At 46.0% G+C, this 23,005-nt stretch overlaps 1 protein-coding gene across 7 annotated transcripts in view; it reads left to right on the top strand.

The window, feature by feature from the left end:
• Positions 1 to 2,723: 2,723 nt before the first annotated feature.
• RUFY3 (RUN and FYVE domain containing 3) overlaps positions 2,724 to 23,005 on the top strand; it is a 97,123-nt gene continuing 76,841 nt past the window's right edge. Inside the window, exons 1-3 of one of the 7 annotated variants that reach the window (XM_019493502.2) lie at positions 2,952 to 3,016; positions 17,766 to 17,953; positions 20,166 to 20,261. In XM_019493502.2, coding sequence (XP_019349047.1) covers positions 17,776 to 17,953; positions 20,166 to 20,261 — 274 coding nt within the window. In that variant the 5' untranslated portion in view covers positions 2,952 to 3,016; positions 17,766 to 17,775. Of the gene's footprint in view, positions 3,017 to 17,014; positions 17,954 to 20,165; positions 20,262 to 23,005 lie in introns of those variants that run through there. The other 6 variants (XM_019493506.2, XM_014607367.3, XM_019493503.2 and 3 more) reach the window with 6 other exon arrangements.

The raw sequence follows: 23,005 nt of genomic DNA, 5'->3' as shown, positions 1-23,005 counted from the left end.
TGCAATTTTGTCAGGTGGAACAAAGGGATATTACACTGCAGTATGATGTGCTGTTTCAATCAGATGCCAAAAGTTATTAAGTGCACGATATTTTTCACAATCTGTAAGGTTTTTCTTGCAGCCAAGGTTCAGGAAAAACGATGTTGATAAGTGGAAGCATTAAGATTAGCATTAATCTTCATTGCGCTGCCCTCATTTTGCAACTAGAAATCTAAGCATGTAGTAAAGTAACTTGCTTAGTGTTTTTATAAGGATGACTGAATCGCAGAAAAAAGAATTGAACGTGGATCCCCCTGTATAAGGCCTGATATGGCAGGGCACTAATACTCTTAACAGTCTCCTGGAGTCTGTAGGAAGTGAGGATACCCAGCACTTGGCAGAATCAGGCCCCTAATTGCAAGACTACCTTTTCTTTATATGCATTAACTTTTCTTTTGAAAATATACAAAGGGGCACATACGAAATGAAAGTGCTACTCAGCTAGCATGCAGAGTGACAGCCCTTTAATGGAGTAAGGATAATTATAAGATATTTTTAAGCTATGCGAATGACTGCTGAATTTGGACAATGAGGAAAGAAGATGCAAGAGTGATAGAAAAATTCTCTTTGGGGAGAGAGGGAGGAAAGAGCTTGTGTGAAGAAGTCCAAGCTTTACACTCCAAACTGTTACAACTGGAATAAAGGAAGCTGGGTCATTTATCGTTATTTGAAGGGAAATGTCCCTAAATGTTGTCAAATTCTGCATGGACTTCCCTCCCCTCCCTGCACTCATTCAAAGAGCCTTATAAGTATTAGTGGTGCGGAGAGGACTAGAACCTATATTGCCTCCCTGATCAACAATTCATATGTATTTGCCTATGTGCTGACATATTTAATGTGCCCTAGACGCAGCTGATTCAGTTTCACAGACAAGATTTACTATGTGGGTTTGCACTGTGGTATAAACCATAGCAAAATGTTAATTGCTAACTTCGATAAATCTGTTCTAAGACTATTATGCTATTTAGGCAATCTGCTAGAAAATTAGGAACTGTAATTTTGTTTTGTATTTCTTGAAAATTAGAAAATGTTACAATTGAAAAGGAAGCTTCTTTTGCAGAAAGATTCCGTAATTGGGGCCTCCAGCTGGAGACTTATGTTTGGGAATTACATTTGTATTCTTCGATGATAAACTTCTCCTTATTTATACTAGATGCTGTTTCTTGTCTAATCCAGGGGTGTCAAACATATGACCCAGGGAGTCATGCCACCTGATCTGTGGGATACTGGAAAGGCCAGGAATTCAGGGGCAGGGTATGCTGCTGAAATTGGGGGTCTGGAGCCCCACTGAGGACACATCAGCACTCGAGATGAGTAATAGCTGCATTGATGCTCACAGCTTCCTGATATTACTTGCCCTGCCACTGGGTCCAGATCTGGCCCCCAGGAGCCCCACACCTGGGGGCTAGATGAGTATGACACTCTTGGTTTCTCTATCATACGGCTATGGCTTCAGATATCAACTTCCAATTCTGAGCCATGTGCTTGGTGTAGTCCATTAAAAATCAATTCAACTGAAAACGTGATATTTGGAGACTGTAAGTTAGTTCTGGCAACATATTTTGTTTACATTTCTCAGTGGAGCATGGAGAGAACTTTGCAGTTTGAATTCAAGTGGATTTATTTTAGTGGAGTCAACACTCCTTTGGGGTAAAACTTGCACTTACTTGATTCATCTTATTTGTTTTTACTTCAAATAGACAAATTTCTAATCAATGTAAATTAGGCAGAACCTTAGTTCCCCATCACTTAGCTTGCTGCAGTTTAAAAACGGCTCATTTATATAGATCTATGGATAACATCCACAAAGGTAAACTAGGTCAGTGCTGCCTATTTCCAAGTTAATACTGCCGGATTAACCCTGAGTTGGACTAAACAATCTCACTTCTCTACAATGCCTCTTGGTATTGGTTATAAAGAGGAACTGGTATTGGTAAATAATCTAGCTAGTGTATAAACCTATACACCAGTGCAACTTATTAGAATTCGGTATCTTGTTACCCTAGGAAAGATCGGGGGTAAAATTACATCAGTGAAAGTCACACTGGTGTTGGTGGTGTGTGTCTGTTTCCATCCCAGGCAAGGGGCAGTTATCATCACTCAGTGCCTACAGCAGTGAGATGATGTACCGTGGCAATAGCGACTACTGCATAACATCTGCCCTGGGAAATCAGGCTGTCTGTCCCCTCTGTGCACCAGCGGGGTTCAGGTCAGCGGCCAAAAAAGGACGCAAACCGGACTGAGGGAAGCAAGATCTTCTGCGTCCTCTGTGCAGGTCTTGAGAGGCCTGCACTTGCCACCCGGGTAACCTCTGGCGTCCTTTTCTCAGAGCAGTCTCGCTGAAAGCCAAGGCAGGGCACTAGTCCTGAGGCGAAGGGCGGGCACGGGCCGCAGCCCCGGGTCCCAGGGTTGCATGGCCGGGGGCTGCTGTCCTGACACAGGAGTCCTTCGCGTGTTTTACAAACGTGCTGCAAGCGATGAAAGCTGAGGTGGGAGAGGGAGACCGGCGCTGCCTCGGGCTGAGGTGGCTGCAAAGAGCAGAGGAGCGGGCACGAGACTGCTCGCAGAGGGCTGCCAGGCCGTGCTGGCGCGGAGCGGCGGCCTGCACGGTCTCCACACAGGCCCCGGCTGAGGGCGACACGAGCGGCTCCCGGGCCGGGCCGGGCCGGGCCGGGGCCGCCCACGGGGCGGGGCGGCGGCGGCTGCCCGCAGGGGCAAGTTCCCAGGACTAGGCCGGGCCCGGGAGGGACCATGGACGCGGAGCCGGAGGCGGACGCGGGGCCCGGGCCGTCGGTCGAAGGAGAGGCGGCGGCGGCGCCCCCTTACTTCCTCCTGTACCCCGGGCCGGGCTGTGGCGCCGCCGCAGCCCCGCGCCCAACGCCGCCGCCGCTGCTGAGCGACTGGAGCCCGCCCGGCGGCGCCGCGCTGCCCCTGCCCCTGCCCGTACTGCTGCTGAGCCACGGCGGCGCCGGCACCCGTGAGTAGCCCCCGCCCCGCGCCCCTGCCATGTGCCGCCGGGCCCGAGCCGGCGGCGGGCGAAGCGCCGAGAGGAAAAGCTGCCTCCCGGCGAGACAGGGACGTGGGCAGCTGCTCCTCAGGCCGGGCTGGGAGGGGCCCGTGCCGCTGCTGCCGCCCCCAGACCGGGCGGCTCGGATGAAGTGGCAGAAAGCGGCGGGCGCGGGGGGCTGAAGCTGGGAGAAGGGATTCGGGGTGCCCAGGGGGGAAGCCGTGTCCCCTCCTGCTTGTGAGCCTCTTCCCTCCCCTTGCTTTGGAGCAGACCTGGAGGCTTATCAGGCCGGAGGAGAGGGTTGCGGCGGTCCCGGGGGCAGGCTGACTTGGGCTGCCTCCTGCCAGGACCCTGGAGCGTCTCTTTGTAACTGTGCTGGATGAGGTGGGAGACTTGGTACTCCTGGTTGTGCGATCCCTTTGGTGTGGGGTTGAGTGGAAAGGAGTTTTTCTGTCCCGCAACAATATTGATTGTTGGGAAAAAATCGTATTTGGTATTAAGGTGCTATCTGTCCATCCATCCATCCATCCATCCCAAAATGGGAGAGGACAGGTTATTCATGGCATAGAGCATAGTTTCTCCACCTGTGGTACACATACCCCTGGGGGTATGCAGGTACCCCAGCACTTTGTCTCTTGCCCTCTTTTCCTCTCAAAACTATGGCACAAAACTTGGTGTGCCATGTATTGCACAGCGCTTTAAATTCCCCAGTAATAATTTGGTACGCCGTGCTTTGTGCAGCACTGGGTTCAGCCCTCCTAGCTTTGGTCTACACTACCTCTAGCCCAGGTACATACTGGAGTTGTGCACCCCTGGTATAAAAGGTGGCAACCCTATCCACACCAGATCAGACATCTGTCATATCACGGCCTATATACACAGCCCTCTTTCCAAGATATGGCACACATTGGTCTGTAAATATAAAATCCCCTGGAAAATTGAGTGTTGGGGTACTTACTAACATTTTCCAAAGTTAGGGGGTACTTACTCCTTAAAAGGTTGAGAAACACTGGTGTAGAACAAAGGTTGATTATTATGGTCACGCTTGCACAGGTTAGTTGTCTGCGGAGATCTTTATATCTGAAGGCTTTCTTAGTGTATACTAGGTAGGCTTTTACAGGAGGCTTGTAAGGCAGGTCTTTTGTGCAGGTAGGGAAACTGAGGGAGGGAAATGAATGGGCTTACCTAAGGCCACAGAGGGAGTTCAAGCCAGTTTAAAAAATAATCAGCTGTTCCTAACACAATGCCCTCCCCTCTGTTAGGCTGTAAATAGCTGCTGCTGTGTAACGCTTAACGTTTTGCAAGGAGACCTAGTATAATAGTGAATGGCTCCCTGTGTTTCTGTGCTTCAGGGGTGGCAGTTGCTTGTGTGACAGCCTATGTCAAGACCTCCGCTAAGTGACAGAAAGACTGATGTAGTGATATACCGGGAACTGAAGGGAACAGGAAATAAGCTACCCTGAATGTTTGTCTGTTTTTCCCGAGTTGAACTTGCTTGTAAATCAACTGTTGTCAGCGATATCATCTTCCTCTTCAGCTCCTGCATCCCTGACAGTAGCACTATTTGTTTGTTCACTGCTTAAGCAACCAACAGCAGATTGTGCTGCTGGGTATTACTCCCTGGTTCACTGCTTGGGAATTAACCATAAGTCGGTGTTTAGAGTTTTTTCTCTGAAGAAACAGACAGGTTGTACGTTTCAGCAAGAGCCTTAGCCCTACTTGCCTGCATGCTTACTTGGCCTCAGGGTATAAATCACTTTTTAAGTCATCTCTAGGTGGCAGCTGTGGTGAATAGCATTAAAGTGATCAATGTAGTGGGTGTCATCATTGTTGGGGCATTTTAATAAGTTGATAACCTTCTTTGGTATTAATGGAGGGACAGGAGGAGCCTGTATGTGATCAAGATTTCGCATTCTGTTTCAGTGGGGCTTTTTTAAAAAAAATTCCCTTATTCTTATCTTCATGGCTTGAAACGGCCCTGGTATCAGCCAATATCTGCTCCTTCTTCCTGCATAACCACAACTGAAGTTTTTCTTTGCATCTGTTGTTCCCCTTGGTTCTCTAATTGCTAGTACTGTACCCACAGCATTCTAGAAAACAAATTATGAAGGAGTAGGAAGATTATTTCAGTATCTTGCACACGCAGCATGGTTCATTCAAGATCCAGAAGCACTTTTATAAATATTAATCCCTCCCAACAGAGCAGTAAAGAAATAGAAGAGACTCAAGTACAGATAACAGGTAGGGTTTTCTTGGCAGTTAATGACTACCGAAGTTGAGGAATGTTGCTATGTAAATGGTCCTTAACCCAGCTGATCATTAAATGTCTTGTATGAAGATCATTATTATTATATACAATAAAGAAAATGGTTTCTTTTTGCTTAAATGTCATTGGTAATGGAGATGGCAGCCTGTTTCCATTATGAGACTTTCACTATCGGTGAAATACTAATACAAGAAGAATTTTATGCTGGGCTATTGTCATACTGTTGACAACTGAGGTAATCAGTAGCCTTTGATATTTCCTCAAAGTGTTCACAGGCTTATGGCAAGGGGATGCAGTAATTTCTATTTTATTCTCCAATAAAGAGGGAAGAATACAGATACTCTGTTTTACCAAGTGAAGATAAGTGGTTTACATTTGCAAGCAAGCTGAATGAGAAACTTGAGGAGGCTGGTTACAGGTGTTTCGGCCCGGCTGAACCGACTCGAGGTGATTTAGAATTTACCCGTTCGTCGGGGCGGGCTGGTGAATAGAGAGGCTGACAAGCTTAATGGTTGCAAAAAACTTTACTTGCGTCGCGGGTGGCTGCGACGGAAACGGTTCGGTCGTCTGGACAACAATGTGAGTTGCTCCAGCTGGCGAGGCCAATGCCAGTAAACTCGTCCGTAACTCAAGCCGGCGGGAAAAGGGTACGTCTGGGACTGCGTTCGGCGACGGGAAGAAGGATCGATAGGTAATCAGTCTATCGATCAGCTAGCCGCAAGTCGGATCTCTAAGAGGCACTCTGCAGCGTGCTCAAAGCTCTTCGACTTGGGCAGAAGTCGCGCTAGTTTTTAAACGGCCAGCAAGCCAATTACCGGCCACCACGTGTGAATAATTTCACACTAGCCAATTGCGGGGCACGAATTTGCATCTGAATGGCGGGAACTCTTTGCACCACGCATCTCTGTGCTGCAAAGAGTAATGCATCCTGCAAAAGCAGCTGCAAAAGTGGCGGGAACTCCCTCCTCCACGCGGGTTCTTTATGCAGCAAAAACCCTCACTGTGCAAGAGGCTCTCGTGTGTCAAGAAAATTCCATAGTGCCGAGGCACCAAACTCATTGGGTTATGACAACAGGGAGTCCTTAAAACTGAATTAACATTGAAATTTATAGAAAAACAAAGTGAGTTAAACTGCTGTTGTTTGCAAATAACTTGCAGCTGTATGGCATCATTTGTTACTCATCTCCAGTGTGAAGATTTTATGCATTTTTATATACATATACAGTAGCTTTAATTTTACAAATAACCAGTGCTTCTCTTTGGTCTAACCCAATGGGCAGCATAATGCTAGTGTTATAAAGACTGCAAGTTTTCGTGCTGTGCCTGCTATGTGCTGACAGTGCTTCAGTGCCTATGGTATTTTAAAACACTATAAAAATATTCAGAGATAATAATGTATACCATGATTTCCAAAAAGCCTTCAGTCTGGTAACCCATGATGTTACCATGACAAAATTGGTGGATTGTGGGCTTAACTGTGAGACAGTTAGGTGGATATGAAGCTAGCTGTGGGGTAGGACCCAGAGAGTCCTAATGAACAGATCTGTGTCATCCTGGCGAGAAGTGGCTGGTGGTGTCCCACAGGGGTCTGTACTTGATCCAGTACTTTTCAACATCTTTATCAATTATTTGGATTGGGGGGTAAAGAGCTTACTGGCAAAGTTTGTGGACAACACCTAGTTATGGGGAAGCGTGGTCACGCTTAAAGATAGTCTACAGATACAGGCGGATCTAGACAGGCTAGCAAGTTGGGTGACTGAGAAACAGATGAAGTTCAACATTGAGAGATGTAAAGTGCTCCACCTGGGGACGAACAACCCCCTACTCACCTACAGGCTTGGCAGTGCCAACTGACCAGCACCACGAATGAAAGGGACCTGGGGGTAACAATAGAATATGGTATGAATATGAGCTGGCAGTGCGACTCTATAGCCAGCAGGGCAAATAAAACTCTGGCATGCATCAATCGATGTATCTGCAGCAAAACCAAGGAAGTGATTCTTCTGCTCTCCTCAGCACTGCTGAGACCTGCAGCTGGAGTACTTAGTCCAGTTCTGGGTACCACACTTCAACAAGGATGTGGTAAAGCTTGAGAGAGTCCAGAGAAGGCCCACCTGTATGATCAGAGACTTGCACGGCAAGCCATATGAGGAAAGGCTGAGCGACCCTGGGACTCTTCAGCCTGAAAAAGAGAAGGCTGAGAGGGGACTTGGTAGCAGCTTACTGCTACATCAGTTGGTGAACAACTGTTCACAAACTGTTGGAAAACTATTTCATAGATTTCATAGACATTAGGGCTGGAAAGGACCAGCCCCCTAATCAAAGGGATGGCAGTCAGCAGGGGTTAAATGATCCCAGCAAGATTGGCATCCAAGTGTTTCTTAAAGGAATCCAGAGGTGCCTGCACCACCTCTGAGGGAAGTCTATTCCAGGCCATGGGGAAAATAAAACTAAGATAAAATTTTGTCTGGTTTCTTCTTGGTTTTATATTTCCAGTAGTGGCATCTCAAAATGTTATGCAACTCTGACTAACCATACAAAGGTTTTTAAGAATGCACAAGGTCAAATCACCTTTCACTAAAAACTTCTTCACAGTTAGTGTCCAGGCTGTGGAATAAGCTCCCTTCAGAGAAGGTGCAATCGCCTACCCTGGAAATCTTTAACAGGAGACTGGATGGACACCTTGCTGGGGTCACCTGACTTCAGTTGTCTTTCCCGCCTGGTGCAGGGAGCTGGACCCAATGATCTTCTGAGGTCCCTTCCAGCCCCTTACAATCTATGAATCTAAGCAATCAAAACACCAGCATTTATCTTAGAACAAAACGGTTTAAATTTATGATGTACAAATACATAGTATCCCAGATTATAGTAGCAGAGAAATAGAAACAGTAAGGGCCAAGGAAAGTACATCTTCATTTGAGATTTGAAATAAGATAAAGGTAGGGAGACTGTGAAGGCCACTCATGCCAATAAGAGCTGCTCTTGGGTGAACGTTCATGAGACTTTCCATTGAGGCACAGATGCAGCTGATATTAGATAAGCAAAAGAAACACATTAGAGAATAAGACTTGAGTTGATATAAGTTGCAATAAATCCCGTGAAAATTTGAAAATGTGTGCTGTGGTCCTGATTGCATGGTCTTTATTCAGCAAAATTGTTCTTGGCTTGCAGTGGGTGCCTAGCTGATCATAATGCTCTTGGCAGCTTCCATTTTCTCTTTCAGTTGCATATGTCATTCTAAATACTGAATTACCTTTGTGTTGAACATTTGATAGAGAAATAAAGTTGGTTTACTGTGTTTGTGACCATAATAATTCCCTCTTTTTCCCTGAGCTGAGTAAATACTAGAGGTGCACCTATATATCGGTCGCATATTGGATTGGCACTGATAAAAGGAAAATTTAACATTATCGGTAATTGGGTTTTTTTGGCTGGTGTATTAATGTCACCAATAAATTCTGTGCATGCATCCAGAAATACAGCTGGGCAGTTTGGAGAGCAGTGTCCACCCAATAAGTCTGTGACGGGGAAGGGGTGTAGGGGAGGGAAGGAGCATGGAGGGGGCAGATCAAGGCCCCCCCCCCCCCCCCGGAAGGGAGTCGGGCTGAGGGAGGGATAGGCACTGCCTAGCTAGGGTTGTGAATGGGACCCTGGGGTGGGGTGTGGGATGCTTGTCCAGGGTGGTTGGGAGAAGGGTCAGCTCCACTGGGGGAAGCATGGGGGATATGCGCCCCCTGGATTTGTGCGTGGGGCAAGGGAAACTGCCAGCTGTGGGCTCAGGCCTCTTTCTGGCAGGGTGGGGCTAAGCCAAGGCTGCACTCTGGGCAGATGAGTGGTTGTGGCACTGGGAGGAGTGCTGTGGCAAATTTTGGGGTGGCTGTAGCCCATCCTGTAGCCATCCCTCCCAGCACTCCTGTTGCCTGCTGCGTCCCTCCCCACTTGTTTGGAGCGCAGCCCACACCCAGCCTCTCCAGTGGGAAGAGGCCAGTGCAGCCCCTGGCCCTAAGCCTGCAGTAGGCAGTCTGGCCTCACCCCTGCACAAATCTGGGGGGGGGCACATGCCTCCCATGCATCCCCTGGGGGTTCACGCAGCGGCAGGGAGCTGCCCCACCCTCCTGCAGCCCCCAAAATTCACATTCACCGCCCTGGCTGGGCAGTGCTTGCACCTGCCTCAGCCCCACTTCCTCCCTCACTGTGGGGCCTCAATCTTCCCCCCTCCCCCACGCCCCTTCCGCCCTCCCAGATTTACCAGTGGGACACTGCTCTCCAAGCTGCTGGGCTGCATATTGGCAATCGGATCAGTGATAATAGTTAATAATCGGCCATTGGTATTGGCTAAAAAAATCTTTTTTGGTGCACCATTAGTAAATACTCTCTTAGCCTTTAGAGTTCGAAGTGCCACTGCTGCAGGAGAGGAGGAGGTGTGTGTATGTGCCAGCTTCAAGGACGGGGCAAGTCCAACCTGCCCATCTTCCTGTACTAGAAAGAGTTGGATCCTGCTTGCTTGTTCTCTTCAGGGAAGGAGGTGATGATTTAATTGCTTAAGGGCCTGTGAATAGTCCATTGCTGAGAAGATGGCTCCAGGGATTGTGTGTGCATGGAAGGGAAGCTCCATTTGCTCTGGAACTGGGAGCAGGTGTGCTGCCATTTCTCCAAGGGTTTTGTTGACTGTACCAGTAGGCACCAGGAGACGGTACCTGAGGATTGTTGCGGTTGCATGGAGCAGAGCCTGGCCACCTTATTTTCTACATCCCATCACAGGGGGTGAAGGAAAAGATACTGGGCACCACGTTCAGAACATAAAATTCATGGTTCTGTCTGCAAAAAACACGGTGTGAGTAGGGGTGCGAAAAACTGATATTTATCAAATTATTGTTTAGAAATGTGGGACCTGGCTCATTGTTGGTTCATCTGTTCTTACAGGTTGTCTGTGGACAATGCACATGTTTCAGGGAACATGCAAGAAATTGTGTAGTAGATGATTATGGAACAGCTTGCTCACAGGGGAAGCTTTTTCATACAACTTCTGAAAATTAGTAGTTAGTTTATACCATGAACTGTGAAAAAATCCATCATTCACACATCTTTATCTTGTAGTCTTTACTGAGTTGTTCAGTTGCCTGGAACTTCCGTGTGATTACATTTTATTTAGTACCCTTGATTGTTTGTAAATAGTATCCTCATTAAATCTCAACTAACTGTTTTCTGTTTGCCTGGCATTGGTATAGATTCTTTCATAATTCCTCAGTCACTGTCAGCCTTGTGTAACGAAAATAATATTGTGATATACAGTAAAATCTTTGTTATCTGGCATCCTCAGGGTAAGGGAATTGCTGGTTATGGAAAAACTCCGGTGTGTGTGTGTGGTGGTGGCTGCATATGGAGCAGCAGCAGCTCAGGTGGTGAGCTTCCCCCCGCCCCTCCCCGCATCTGGCTGACCAACTGGAAATTCCGGTTTGTAAAGTATTCTGATTATTTAAATGCCGGCTAGTGGAGATTTTACTGTATGAAGTTTGCAGATGGCAAGTTTTGTCGTTTCACTCTGCAGTCCCCCTTGCCATATTCTTCTGAAAAGACTCTTCCCTGGAAATGGCTGCAACTCAGTTTCGGCAATAAACCTGCTTTTTGACCCCTGCACTAAAATTCTATGCAGAGTAGAGTGTCATCCTTAAAATTGGTGTGAAGTCTGACTAGGTAGATTTTTTTTTTTCCTGCTGTATCTGACATGGGAAAGAGTACACTTGCTTTTAAAAATAGAGGTAGTCTCTAGAGAACAAAAAAGTTTTGCTACAAGGTGCCAAAAAGCCCACAAAACAAGAGAAAAGGATAGGGAGTAATATTAGTTTGTTAAATTAATCTAATTTATACTTGATGCCTGTGCACTAAATCTGAATGCTCTAAACATAAATGTTTTAACTTTTAGAATAGTAATGTCAGAATGGATTGGCTTGCTTTCAGAGGGTTGGCTGATTTTTGGAAAATTGAACTTAATTTTTAACTTCTTGCCTGTGTTTTATAATTTGTTTATAACTTTAAAGGACACTGCATAACTATTCTAACTAAACCATTTCCACGCTCCTTTCCTGTATCAGAGTGACTGGTTCCCTTTGCCTTTGTTAAAAATAACTGCTGTAAATTGTTTTATTCCCCCCAACTTTATGACTATAATGAAAACTAAAAGTTACAGTATTGCCATTAGGTGGGTGGCTACATTCTGTCATATAGTTAAGCATAGGAGTGCACCAATAGAGATTTTGGGGGCAGATACTGATAGCTGATTCTTAAGGAGGCATATCATCCGATACTGATTTGATTTCCAGTGCAGCTGGTAAGTCTCTTGTGGTGAAAAGGAAGGGGGGAGGGAAGGGGCATGGGGGGCAGATCAGTGCCCCCCATAGTGAGGATGGGAGTGGGGTTGGGACAGGGGCAGGCGCTGCCCAGCTGGGGTGGGCACGGGACGGAGCTGTGGTTCGTGCAGGCGGTGGAGAGTGGCTCCCGCCGCTTGTCCAGGAGGGATCTGTGCTGGGTGGGCCAAGCAGGCTGCAGAACTGTGCTCAGGGCAGGTGGCAGCAGCGCTGGGAGAGGGCCTGTGGAGGGGGTTGTAGTCATCCCAGATTTCACCGTAGTCCTCCCATAGCCCTCTCTCAGCATTGCCGCCCACCCTGAGTGTAGCGCAGTGTGGGCCCCAGCCCACAGCTAAAGCCAGCTTGTGCCGCCCTGCACAGATCTGGAGGCACACACCTCCTGGACAAGTGGCGCACAGTGGCAGGATCCGCCCCCCGGATGAACCGTGGCTCTGTCCCATGCCCACCCTGCCCCGGCTGGGCAGTGTCTACTTCAGCACCACTCCCTCCCCTGCCACAGGGGGTGTAGATCTGCCACCCCACCCCCTTCTACCACAACAGACTTAGCAGCTGCGCGCAGCTCTTCATGCTGCCAGGCTGTGCTTGCCGCCTGCATGCTGCGCTGTGGCTGTGTGCACGTACGGGCATTTATTGGCCAAATTATCAGCCACATAAAGCCAATTTCCAATAGAGTTAATTTTCTTTATATTGGTGCCAATCTGATATTGGACCGATGTATTGGTGCACCTCTAGTTAAGCAGTGACCTTGAGACACTCAACTCTGTGGTATCAGTAAAGCACAAGATTTGGGGCATGAAAAGTCAAGTTTACCTGTAAGATGCCAGGCAGTGATACCATTTACATACCAAGTAGTTGAGAGTTAGTTGTCAATTTTATACCATGTTCAGTGGTAACAGGTTTTAGAAGTCCTTTTCTACTGCTGCACGGATCTTTGGTAGAGGATTCTAATGTTTAAATAGCTGTCTGGCCTCTATAATACATGTGCACTGTCTCCCTCTCTCAACTCTTCTTGGTCTGGGCATGTGTCTCATTTGAATTTGGACACTTCACTTTGCAGCAAAATGTGAACCAGCGTATGTCATGTTGGGCCTTTGAGGGAGCACTTTGTAAGGTAGAAGATGGAGAGCTGGTGCTACATATGTTGCCCCATGATGGAAGGGGTTTCAGTCTCTCAACATGCTGGGTTTTTTGTTGCTGATAAGCAGGGATCCTGGTTTTCTGTATTTTAAAAATGCGAATTCTCTGATTAAAAACCCCAGCATCTGCAGTTAAAATGAAACGCCACTATATGTATGTGTGTCTATGTATCAGTTGAACAGGAGGTTTTACAGCGTGGATAAAAATCAACGATTTAATGGATTTTTTTATTTAAATCAGATTTTTTTCTTTAACGTATTTTTCTATTTTTAAGATGCTTTAAAAAATAAACATATAAAGATAGTTTTAATTTATGTTAAAGATCAAAGATATCATCATAGAATAGGGTTTACAACTTCTAATTATATACTGTTTGAGACAATGTATACATGTAACCTTTTTAGAAGTTTAGGTTACAACAGGCCATGGACTATATTAGCCCAATCTTATGGGGTTCCCAGAGGCTCCTCTATAGATTAGTAAAGATTAAAGAAAACCACTTTACCCAATGGGACTCAGTGCTCAGTCTAATAGATCCCATTAAGCATCTCTGTGATGCTTAGTTTCAGTTCTCAAACTGGATTTGTGCCTCCAGAGATCATAGGCAGACAAGGTTCTTTGGGTAGATGTGATATCTTTTATTAAACAAACTAGATAGTTGGAAAAATTGTTCTTTGCAAGCTTTCTGGCACAAACGTTCTTCTTCAGACACGGGGAGAGTTTGCTGTCTCCAGAGATAACATCCTTGTTATCTATCATCTCCATGTACTGCTGTTAACAGACCTGATTACCCACCCATCAGCCCTTCTGTCTCTTTGAAAGTTTGTGTACACACAGTCAGGCCCTTACCTTTTTTTAAAAGTGGAAAGTTTCAAGAAGTTAAATGAATAAAGATATTAAACAAGAATGCACTTTTTGTAGAAAACTTTCTGTAGAAAATCATGATTTAAATCTATTTGATTTAAATCAAATCTACCCTAAGATTTCATTGTTATCATTTTAAAGAAATTTGGAAGCCTACCAGTGCCTCACTCACTATCTATAATAACAATAGGCTTATTCTGTCTAGAGCACTCTGGTTGTCTCAGCAGCCAATCACAGTGCTTAATGAAATAACAAATCAAAGTGCTCCAGACAGACAAAATAAGCACATTGTTATTATAGATCTTAAGGCATTTCAAACAGATATGCAGGCAAGTCAGAGCTAGCATGAAGTACTAGGGCCCCACATCGCGGAGAAGGCAGGCTCTGCCAAAGTGGGTGGGGAAGGGGTGAGGGGTCCTATCCTTTTCCTTTTTCCCAGAGCCTGCCTGCCTCTCCTGTGGCCAGGGGGGCGAGCTGCCCTGAGCTGTGGGGGGGCCCCAGTGCTTCCCTCTGTGGTGTCAGCACCCCTAGGACTGCCTGGGCAGGGTGCCAGCAGGTGGGTGCTGCCTAGGGGACACTGCTGCCATGGAGGGAAGCACCAGGATCCCCCACAGCTCAGGGGCTGTGTGGCCTGCCAACAGCTTGCTTCCCAGCTGTGAGAGAGAGAAAAACAAAATCAAGCCCCTTGCCACTTTTTTTTTTTCCTTTTGTCAGAGCCTGCCTACGTGAGCTGCCACTGGGTCACGCAGCCTCTGAGCTGCGGGGGGCCTGGTGTTTCCCTCTGCAGCAGCAGTGCCCCTCGGGGCTGCCCTGGTGGGGTGCTAGTTGCATGGGTGCAGCCCTAGCTTGCAGACAACACCTGCCAGGTCCAACGGTGCACAGGGCACTGGAAGCCTGGGCATGCTCAGGGAAGCTCGGCCTTGGCAGGCTTCCAGCGCCCCATGGACCATCCCCGCTGCCTTCCTGCTATCTGGGACTGCCTGGGAATGGGCTGGCTGCCCCAGGAGGGTGGCTGGGTGTGCTGGCAGCTGAAGAAGGTGACAGGGACGATGCATGGGGCACTGGAAGCCCACCAAGCCTGAGCTTCCCTCAGCATGCCCAGGCTTCCAGCATCCTGTGCACTGTCCCTGCCACCTTCTCAGGATAGGGCCCTTTTACATGTAAAGAATATCGCTGGAATTTGTTACGTACCACACCTAAAATACATGGGATGTGTTTTAGTTTGCTATGTAAAAAAGTCATGTAAATTGAAATACACCACCAAATGTGTACACTGTTATGAAATGTAATCGTAACATGCTGCCAAACGTGTATACTGTTACACAAGTAAATCGTTAAAAAGGGCCATTAAACCACTAAAACGGGCAATTTCCTCATGTGTACAAGGGTCATTTTATTCTATGACTATAAACAAGTCACAAGGTCAGACTCTTGACAAAATAAGTAGTTATATTCCTAAACCTGTGTTTACACATGGACAGCTTTATGTAGCCTTTTTGAGGACAAGACGTTTTGATTCAATTAAAGTATTTGGTCAAAGGATAAGTAAAAGTCCTGTATTTAGAGAAATACTTTTGCAGTAAAAATTTAATTGCAGATGTTTTGTGGGTTTCAGCTAGTAATAAAATAAATTCTAAATACCTATAGATTTTGGAGTTTGATTTTTGTGTTTTATCATGGAAAATCAGAGCTCCCCCTGCCCCCTTTGCTCATGAGGACACAGGTCCAGCTGTGGCTCTCTCCCCCCACTGCTTTGTGGTGCTGAGCAGCTCAGATATGCTGGAACCCTGTCCATGCCATTGCCCCTCCCTCCCCCCCCCCCAAGCCCTGTCGGAGGGGGTCCCCAGCTGTGAGGTCTCTGGGCGAGGGACCTGGGTCTACAACCCCCTGCCCTTACCAGCAGCACCTGAGCCCCGGCTGTTATCTGTGGGAGGCAGTGGCTCCTACAGTGGAGTAGGTCGTAGATCCTGGCACCCGCTCTCCCATGGGCAGCACCGCTGGAATAGAGCCCTTTGGTGGGGTGGGAGCGGGGAGGGGGCTGCCGGCTGTGGGCTCAGGGTCCCCACCCGGCTGCCTTCCCTCTGGGGCCTCCACAGCCCAGCAGGTGGGACCTGGTGCAGCAGGGCAGAGCAGGGCCAGCTGGGGAAGCTCGGTACCCCTGCCATGAGCCAAGTATCACTATGGCGAGGCGCTCCCTGCCCACTTGGCAGCAGTGAGGGTGGCAGTGTGGAGTTGTGCCTTTCACTGCAGCTGGGCGGACAGGAGGCATCTTGCCACGGCGGCACTAGGCTCGTGGCAACACTGAATTTCCCCACCTGGCCCAGCTCTTCCCTGCCGCATCAAGTCCTGCTTGCTGGGCCATGGAGGCCCTGGGGATAAGGCAGCAGGGTGAGGAGCCCAAGCCCACAGCAGGCAGCCTGCCCCCATCCCATGTACAAATCTGGGGGGCATGTGCTCCCCATGTCCCCCCAGGATTGCATACAGCGACAGGGAACCAGCCTTCCCTCGCTCCCCAGATGAGCTGCCCACAGCCCTGTTCCACTTCCTGCCAGGGCCCTGTGGCTGCACATGGCCCTAGGCACCAAGCCCCACACACCCTGGGTAGCAGCCCTAACCCTGCCCAACTACCCCCTCTCACTATGGGGCCTCCAATCCCCCCCCCCAACTTACTTGTGGGAGCTGCTCTTTAGACTGCCTGGCAGCCATGTGCTTTTGTGAGTGCACATGATGCCCCCTGCCTGACTACCCTCCTCCGGCTCCCCCCCAGCCCCTTGCAGGGTGGAACTCTGCCAGTCTGCTAGACGAAACCACCCTTAACCTGCATTTTTCTCCTTAAAGAGAAAATCCGTGTTTTCTCCTTAAAATGAGAAAATCTGTGTTTTACTGCATTTTTCCATTGCAAACGGAAAACCCATATCCCTGCTGATAAATGTTTTATGCTCGGCCTTTGGGATGGTTACATGCCTTTGCACTTTCACCATTTGTTTTTAATATTTGTTTAATAAAGCTTTAAAAATTCAGAAAAAAGTTAGGCTTGGTCTCTCGCTCTCTTAGTTTAAAATCTGTCATGAATCAGTGAGAATACTTAAAGCTAGGAGATTTATTCACATTCTCTTATCTGAGAGGATAAATCCATGTAATATTTTTCTCATGGGGAAATTTTAGTTCAAAAGGTAGCTTTTGAGAAAGTTGCAGATGCCTGGATATGATATTTAAACTGTAACTTGCACACCCAGTCTAAAAATGAGGATCTTCTATTTAATTTATGTAGAAGCAGCCAGGCCTGTGAAAGGAGTACAAATCTCTCTTTGTAGTCATTGCATTGATATTCCTTGCTGGTTTCTAGCTTGAGCCAGACTGAAAAGAAATATGTGCATTGTGTTATGCCTGATCGCAGATTGACTAGCATAGTCTGAAAAGAGGCTATGGATGATGATACCAATATCAGCCTAATTGCTCTCCCTACATCAGCAGCATCTATAAAGCATCCTGGGAATTGCTCGCCCTACTCTCAGAGCAGCTGGTCACATGAGTCTGAATTTTCAGTTCAGTTCATTAGTCAGCCATTTTGGTCAACACCCTGCTTACTGCGCACAACCAATCCTATTAGCACTCGGTATTCTGGCTCATCTGGGGGAGAAAGGCTGGCAGTTTGATTCAGCACTTCTGGAGATCTATTTGTCTGTTTTGGGGTGGTGGTTTTTTTTCTTCTCATTTTGATTTGGAAACCTACAAAGGAAGCTTTCCTTTTTTTCTTTTTCTTTTTTTTTTTTTAATTTTTTTTCTTGTTTTTGATGCAGAGGGCAAGATTTCTCTGGATGCTTAGGATTCATTGCCTTTAGCACAGCTGAAGAAAGAGAGTTGGCAGAGAAAGGAGGAGGAGACAGACAAGAAGAGGAGCATCATTTTTTGCCTTGCTCTGTGTGTGTGTGTGTGTGTGTGTGTGTGTGTGTATGTACATGAAAAGACCAGGGCAGTTTGTGTGATCTTATGCAAATCTGCTCTTGAACAGCGAGGTATTTCTTTATATTTTTTTCCATTTGGAAAGCTTTTCTTTCTAGTCCTTTTTTTGTTGTTGTTGTACCAGCTGAGTCATCATGTCTGCTCTGACGCCTCAAAGTGATATGCCAACCCCCACCACAGACAAGATCACGCAGGCTGCCATGGAGACCATCTATCTTTGCAAATTCCGAGTGTCTATGGATGGAGAATGGCTCTGCCTGCGCGAGCTGGATGACATCTCACTTACGCCTGACCCTGAACCTACCCATGAAGGTATGGTCAAATTCTCTCGTAGGGGAGCCCTGCAGCCACCTCATTGTCACAAGCATGGAATGTGGGAGATGGGTGGTCTTCACTATACTGGTGCTTTCATAATATTGTGAAAAACACGACCAGAATTGTATCTCTCAGCCAAAACAATATATAACTCTGAAAACAGTCTAAAGATAATTGCATCTTTTTCCAGCATCAGAGATGTGTATTTTTTTTTTTTTTTTTTAAATCGATAAACCTGAAGGTGCATCCTAAGAGATGACAATACAAAACCTCATAGGGAAGTAAATAACCTGAATATTTTTACTGGTGCATTTTATTTTTACATCCCTCTTTAAACAGTTATTAAGACTCTTTCAGCTGTTTTGTAAACATGCTGTGTTAATTCCATATTTTTGTGCTCCATTTTTTTTTTTTTTTATGTATGAGAATAAATTTTTGGCAGATCACAAGGGCTTGTGCAGTCATGTCTGGTATCAGGTGATAATGTTACTAGGACTCCTGCAGTCAGTTGTTTACAATGGCTTTGAAGCCTGGGGCCTGGAGCATAGCTATGTAAAATATTTGTCTTTCCTTTTCTGGGAGTACTACTGATTAGTAATGTGACTGACGGTAGGAGTTTAATATCCAGGTGAAGTGCAGTGAGAATGAAATAGAAAGAACCGATGTAAAGCTTTACAATGCATAAAATCCCTATCCTGTCCTGTCCTGCAAAAATAATGGTAAACAGTGGGTTGTTGCATTTCACACAGCATGCTTCTGACCCAATAGTTACTTTAATATCAAGTGCTGTAAGCTGCTGAACTCTCCTTGAAATGACCAATATCAATTGGAGCTGAGGACCTTTTTCAGCATTAGGTTCTTATTCAGTAACTATTGTGATGTAACTCCACAAACTAGTTATATTGAGTCATTTGGCACTGTCCTTGTCAAATTAGTAACATCTTATTTTGATAATTTGCTAGATGGGACTTTTGTATGGAATTGGTCTTGAAAATAAGATTGGTTGCAGGGACAGCAAGCAGTCCATTAGCTCAGATTCTCTTGCAAAGGCACAGTAGTGAAGAATGCAAAGGGTTTAAAAATAAATCCATCTTAAGTGTGTCCCATTTTGCTTGGGTGAATACTGCAGTGCACACTTTCAGACTCTGGTGTCCAACCTAATAGGCATAATGGAAGGTATGAGGATGAAATGGCAGATATGGCCTTGAATTTTCTTGCTGTGGCAGCTAGCTGTGTGTTACGTTACTCATATTACTTCCTAGTTTTAGAATTTGCTCATTTTTGTCTTATGGCCTGTTCTTTGTTGAAAGTACATTCTTTGAGTAATGTGAAAAGAGTGGATTTTGAGAAAAATCTCTGTCTTCTGGGACTTACATGATGCACATGCCCTTTTTTAGGAAATTTCTAGTACTTCTAATATTCGAGATGGAAAAATGGGTGCACTGTTGTTGTTAGAGTTTTGGAAAACCCCTTTGGTCAGATATTGATTCTGCATTCATGGATTGTTTAGGTGCAGGTTCCATTCTATATGACCCTCCAAACTTAATCTGAAAGCTGGACTACCATTAATTTAGTTTGGGCCCAGACCCTTCTATAAAGATGCTGAAAACATGTCTATCTTCTGTAATCTGATCAGGTACTCATTCAAATCATATGCATATCTAAAAAAAGAACACCCAAAGCACACAAAACAAACCCTTTCTACCCAAATAAATGCTTCTATACATAATAGCTTTTATTTTTAAAACTGTAGCTAAAGATGCTTTTAAAAAAATAAATACTAGGTTCTGTTAGAAAATACTGACCTTTCTGCAGACACATTTATGTCTAGATTTTTTTTTTCCAGATATGACTTGAATAACATATAAAACTAACCTGACCTGTTATATAGATGTCAGTAGCCCTACAGTTTGGGAAGGTCATTTGTTGGGAGGGAGGGAGGCAGATGCTGCCTGTTGGGCCCCAGATTGTTTTTATCGAAGATAATCACTGTCTTTCCCCCAAAGGCTGACAGTTTTCTTTACAAAATGAGGCTCATACAAGCTTCTTTATGATTTTTATTTTTATTGTAGTCATAGTATTAGTAACAATAGTAATAATAATAATTTGAAATATAATGAAGCTATAAATAGTTTAAAAGTAGAAACCTGCAGCCTGTGGGGTTTTGTGCATCTCGGTTTCTGTTCTTAAACCCTTTCTGTTCCTCAAGGGATTCTTCTTGCAGCTTCTTCCAATTCTGTGAGCAGTGAGCTGTTGTGTAGTATAGTGACACCTAGATTACCTATGATGCCTGCCACAAATAAAGGTAGGTAAGAAACTTCACCCTGCTCCAAAAACTTCAGTGGTGGTGCATCAGGATGAGCTTCTGTCCTGGCATTAGTAGTTTCCATAGTGGCTGTTTTCTCCCCTACGATGACTGGTTCTTCTGGTGTTACAGATGAGCAGCCCAAAAGGGAAATGAGAACAAGAAGCAGGAAGGAGCAGTGTTCTTGCTTGTAAAAGAAAGAAACAATACTAGCTCTTCAATGAGAGGAAAGAAAGGCAGTAGACAGGGAGAACAAAAGAGAGAGTGAGGAGGGAAAGAGAATGATGACAACAGCACAGGGAACTCGGTGAAGAGAGCTTTGAGTTTGGAGAATTTTGATTTATTATTTGTATATATTATTTACTATATTTTATTGTCTTTCTATAACTTTCTGGGAAGTCTGCACTACTTGACTGTGTTGGAATCATTAATGGTTTCTAGCCTCTCCTATGTCTGGTTCCCAATATTTTCAACTGATTCCTTGGTTTTATAGCCTGTCTCTGACAGGCTATAATGTGATTTATACTTTTGCAAATGTTGCTACTTCGCTATTCTGAACCTGGGAGCTGAGAAATCAAGGATCCTGGTAACCAGTGGGTTTCATAAATCCTACAGTGACAGAAATGTAGTTTAAAAAAAATGTCTAAAGCAGCAGCTTGTGTTTAATGGTTTATGTAATTGTAGCTATTTTGTTGTTTATTGTAGAAGTTTTATTAGAAAAATGTGTTTTTAAACACAAAACAGGCAACTGAAGGAAAGAATTCTCCATTACTCTGAATCTGTATGTTTGCCAAAACATTTCATATTACTGTATTTACTCAAATACAAGGTGAGGTCCCCCCCCAGGTAAGGTTCAGACACTCTACTTAATCCTTCAAGTGACCACTATAATTTACTTGACAGACCAAAACACATTTTACCGGTTAATCTATTTTAGTCCCATTACAAAGTTTGCACCACGCACCCGTGCGCCTGCACACCCATTGCCATTCTAGTGTTTTCACTTGTCATCATCACATTTGTCCTCATTGTTGTCACTGTCCTTGCTCTCTTCGGAGGGCTTGTCTCTGAAAAGTCTATGTCTGTCCCTTTTCCACCATATGAGGTCCACCATCTCCTTCCCATTGTGCTACATGCAGGCCCACAAGTCATCCTCCCACAGCTGGTCACATGTGCGGCTCTGCGGGCTGCTGACGGGCCACACACCTGGCTAATTGTGTGCCATCTGTCAGCAGCCTGCAGAGCCAGACATGCGACCGGCCGTGGGATAGTGGGGTGCAGCGGTGGCCGCTGCATGTGAGCCCCCCTGCCCCAGGTCAGTCCACAGAGGGATGCTGCTGCCCTTCCCCCCCTTGCTCCTGGGAGCTCTCACAGAAACACACTCCTGCTCCCCCCCCCTCCACCCCCATTCAGACCTTTTGCGCTTTGCTGCCTCCTGGCGGCCAATCAGGTGAGCAAGCTGGGGTGGGGGGAGGGGAGGCGCTGCGATGTACTGCATGGGGCTGACGGCACCCGGCACGCCCCTCCTCCACCGAGTAAGAGGCGATGTGTGGGAATGTGCTGTGGGAGATGCCGTCATTGCCACCCCCCAGGGCACACTCCGTCCCCACCCACCTGCGTGTACCCCCTATGACCTTGCCAAGTACCCTAAGGGGTACGCATACCCCCGGTTGACAATCCTTGATATATGGAATCTGATTATTGGGTGGTCATCTTATAAACAGGGCTATCTTGTGATGCTCCACGAGCTTTCATCAACACAGCTCTCAGAGCTGCATTAATTAAAGCGCCCCTCACCCTGTCTCCTGGATTATGTCTATAAATGTCCACCGGTGCTGGGATGGAGAATGTATGAGCAGTTGCAACCTTTGCAGCTATTAATCCTGCATTCCCCAAGTGGAGGGTGACATTGAGCACAGTAGGTGTTCAATATTTATGAGGAGAAGCCTTCTGTCATCTCTGTACTCAGGAGCCTCTGATTATATTAGAATTCCCTTAAGTAACCTGATTTTGTTATTTTAGATGGAGGAGCAAGAAAGGAGTTAATATTTCAGGAACATAAGGATGTATCAGTAAAACAGGAGTGCGAGGCAAACCATTGCTCAGCCATTGATATTTAAAAGAAATAAACACCCTGTCTGCAGCAGTTGGCTTTTTTTTAATAGAAAAAATGGCTATATATTATTGTTCTCACTTTTTCCAGATGGAAAAACAGTCTTTTCGGATCTGATTCTGATCTCCGTTATGCTAGTATAAATTTGGAATAACTCCCTTTACTTCAGTAGCAATTATCTGGGGTTCACTGGGGTAATTAAGAATAGAATCTGTCCTTTTTGACTTGTAGAAAAGGAGCGTAATCAAGCTTCCGGGTGGAGTCAATAACTTTCAGCCTCTAGCAGTAGTGTTTCATAAACATTGTACGTACCGTATTTACCCCAATCCAAGATGATTTTGAATTTTGGACAACCCCCCAATAATTAGATTCTCTAATAGAAAATTATGAATTTGTTGATAATTTTCCATATGTCAAATCTAATTATTGGGGAGTCATTTTGAATTTGTCCCTCCCACCGCTGAGGCAGTTTCCAGACCCTTGCCACTTGCCCTCCCTCCCCCCATAGCATTTATTTTAGGTTTTGGCATCGACTCCAGCTCTGTCCTCAGCTTAGCCACTGACAGCTCTGGCTCTATGCCCAGATCATGGTCAGAACTGGAGCCGGAGAAGCTACTCTGCTACTGCAGTC

The sequence above is a fragment of the Alligator mississippiensis genome, chromosome 2 (assembly GCF_030867095.1).
Source record: "Alligator mississippiensis isolate rAllMis1 chromosome 2, rAllMis1, whole genome shotgun sequence".
NCBI classification, from domain to species: Eukaryota; Metazoa; Chordata; order Crocodylia; family Alligatoridae; genus Alligator; species Alligator mississippiensis.
The sequence above is the reverse complement of the archived record's forward strand: the minus strand, read 5'-3'. Positions and strand labels throughout refer to the sequence as shown.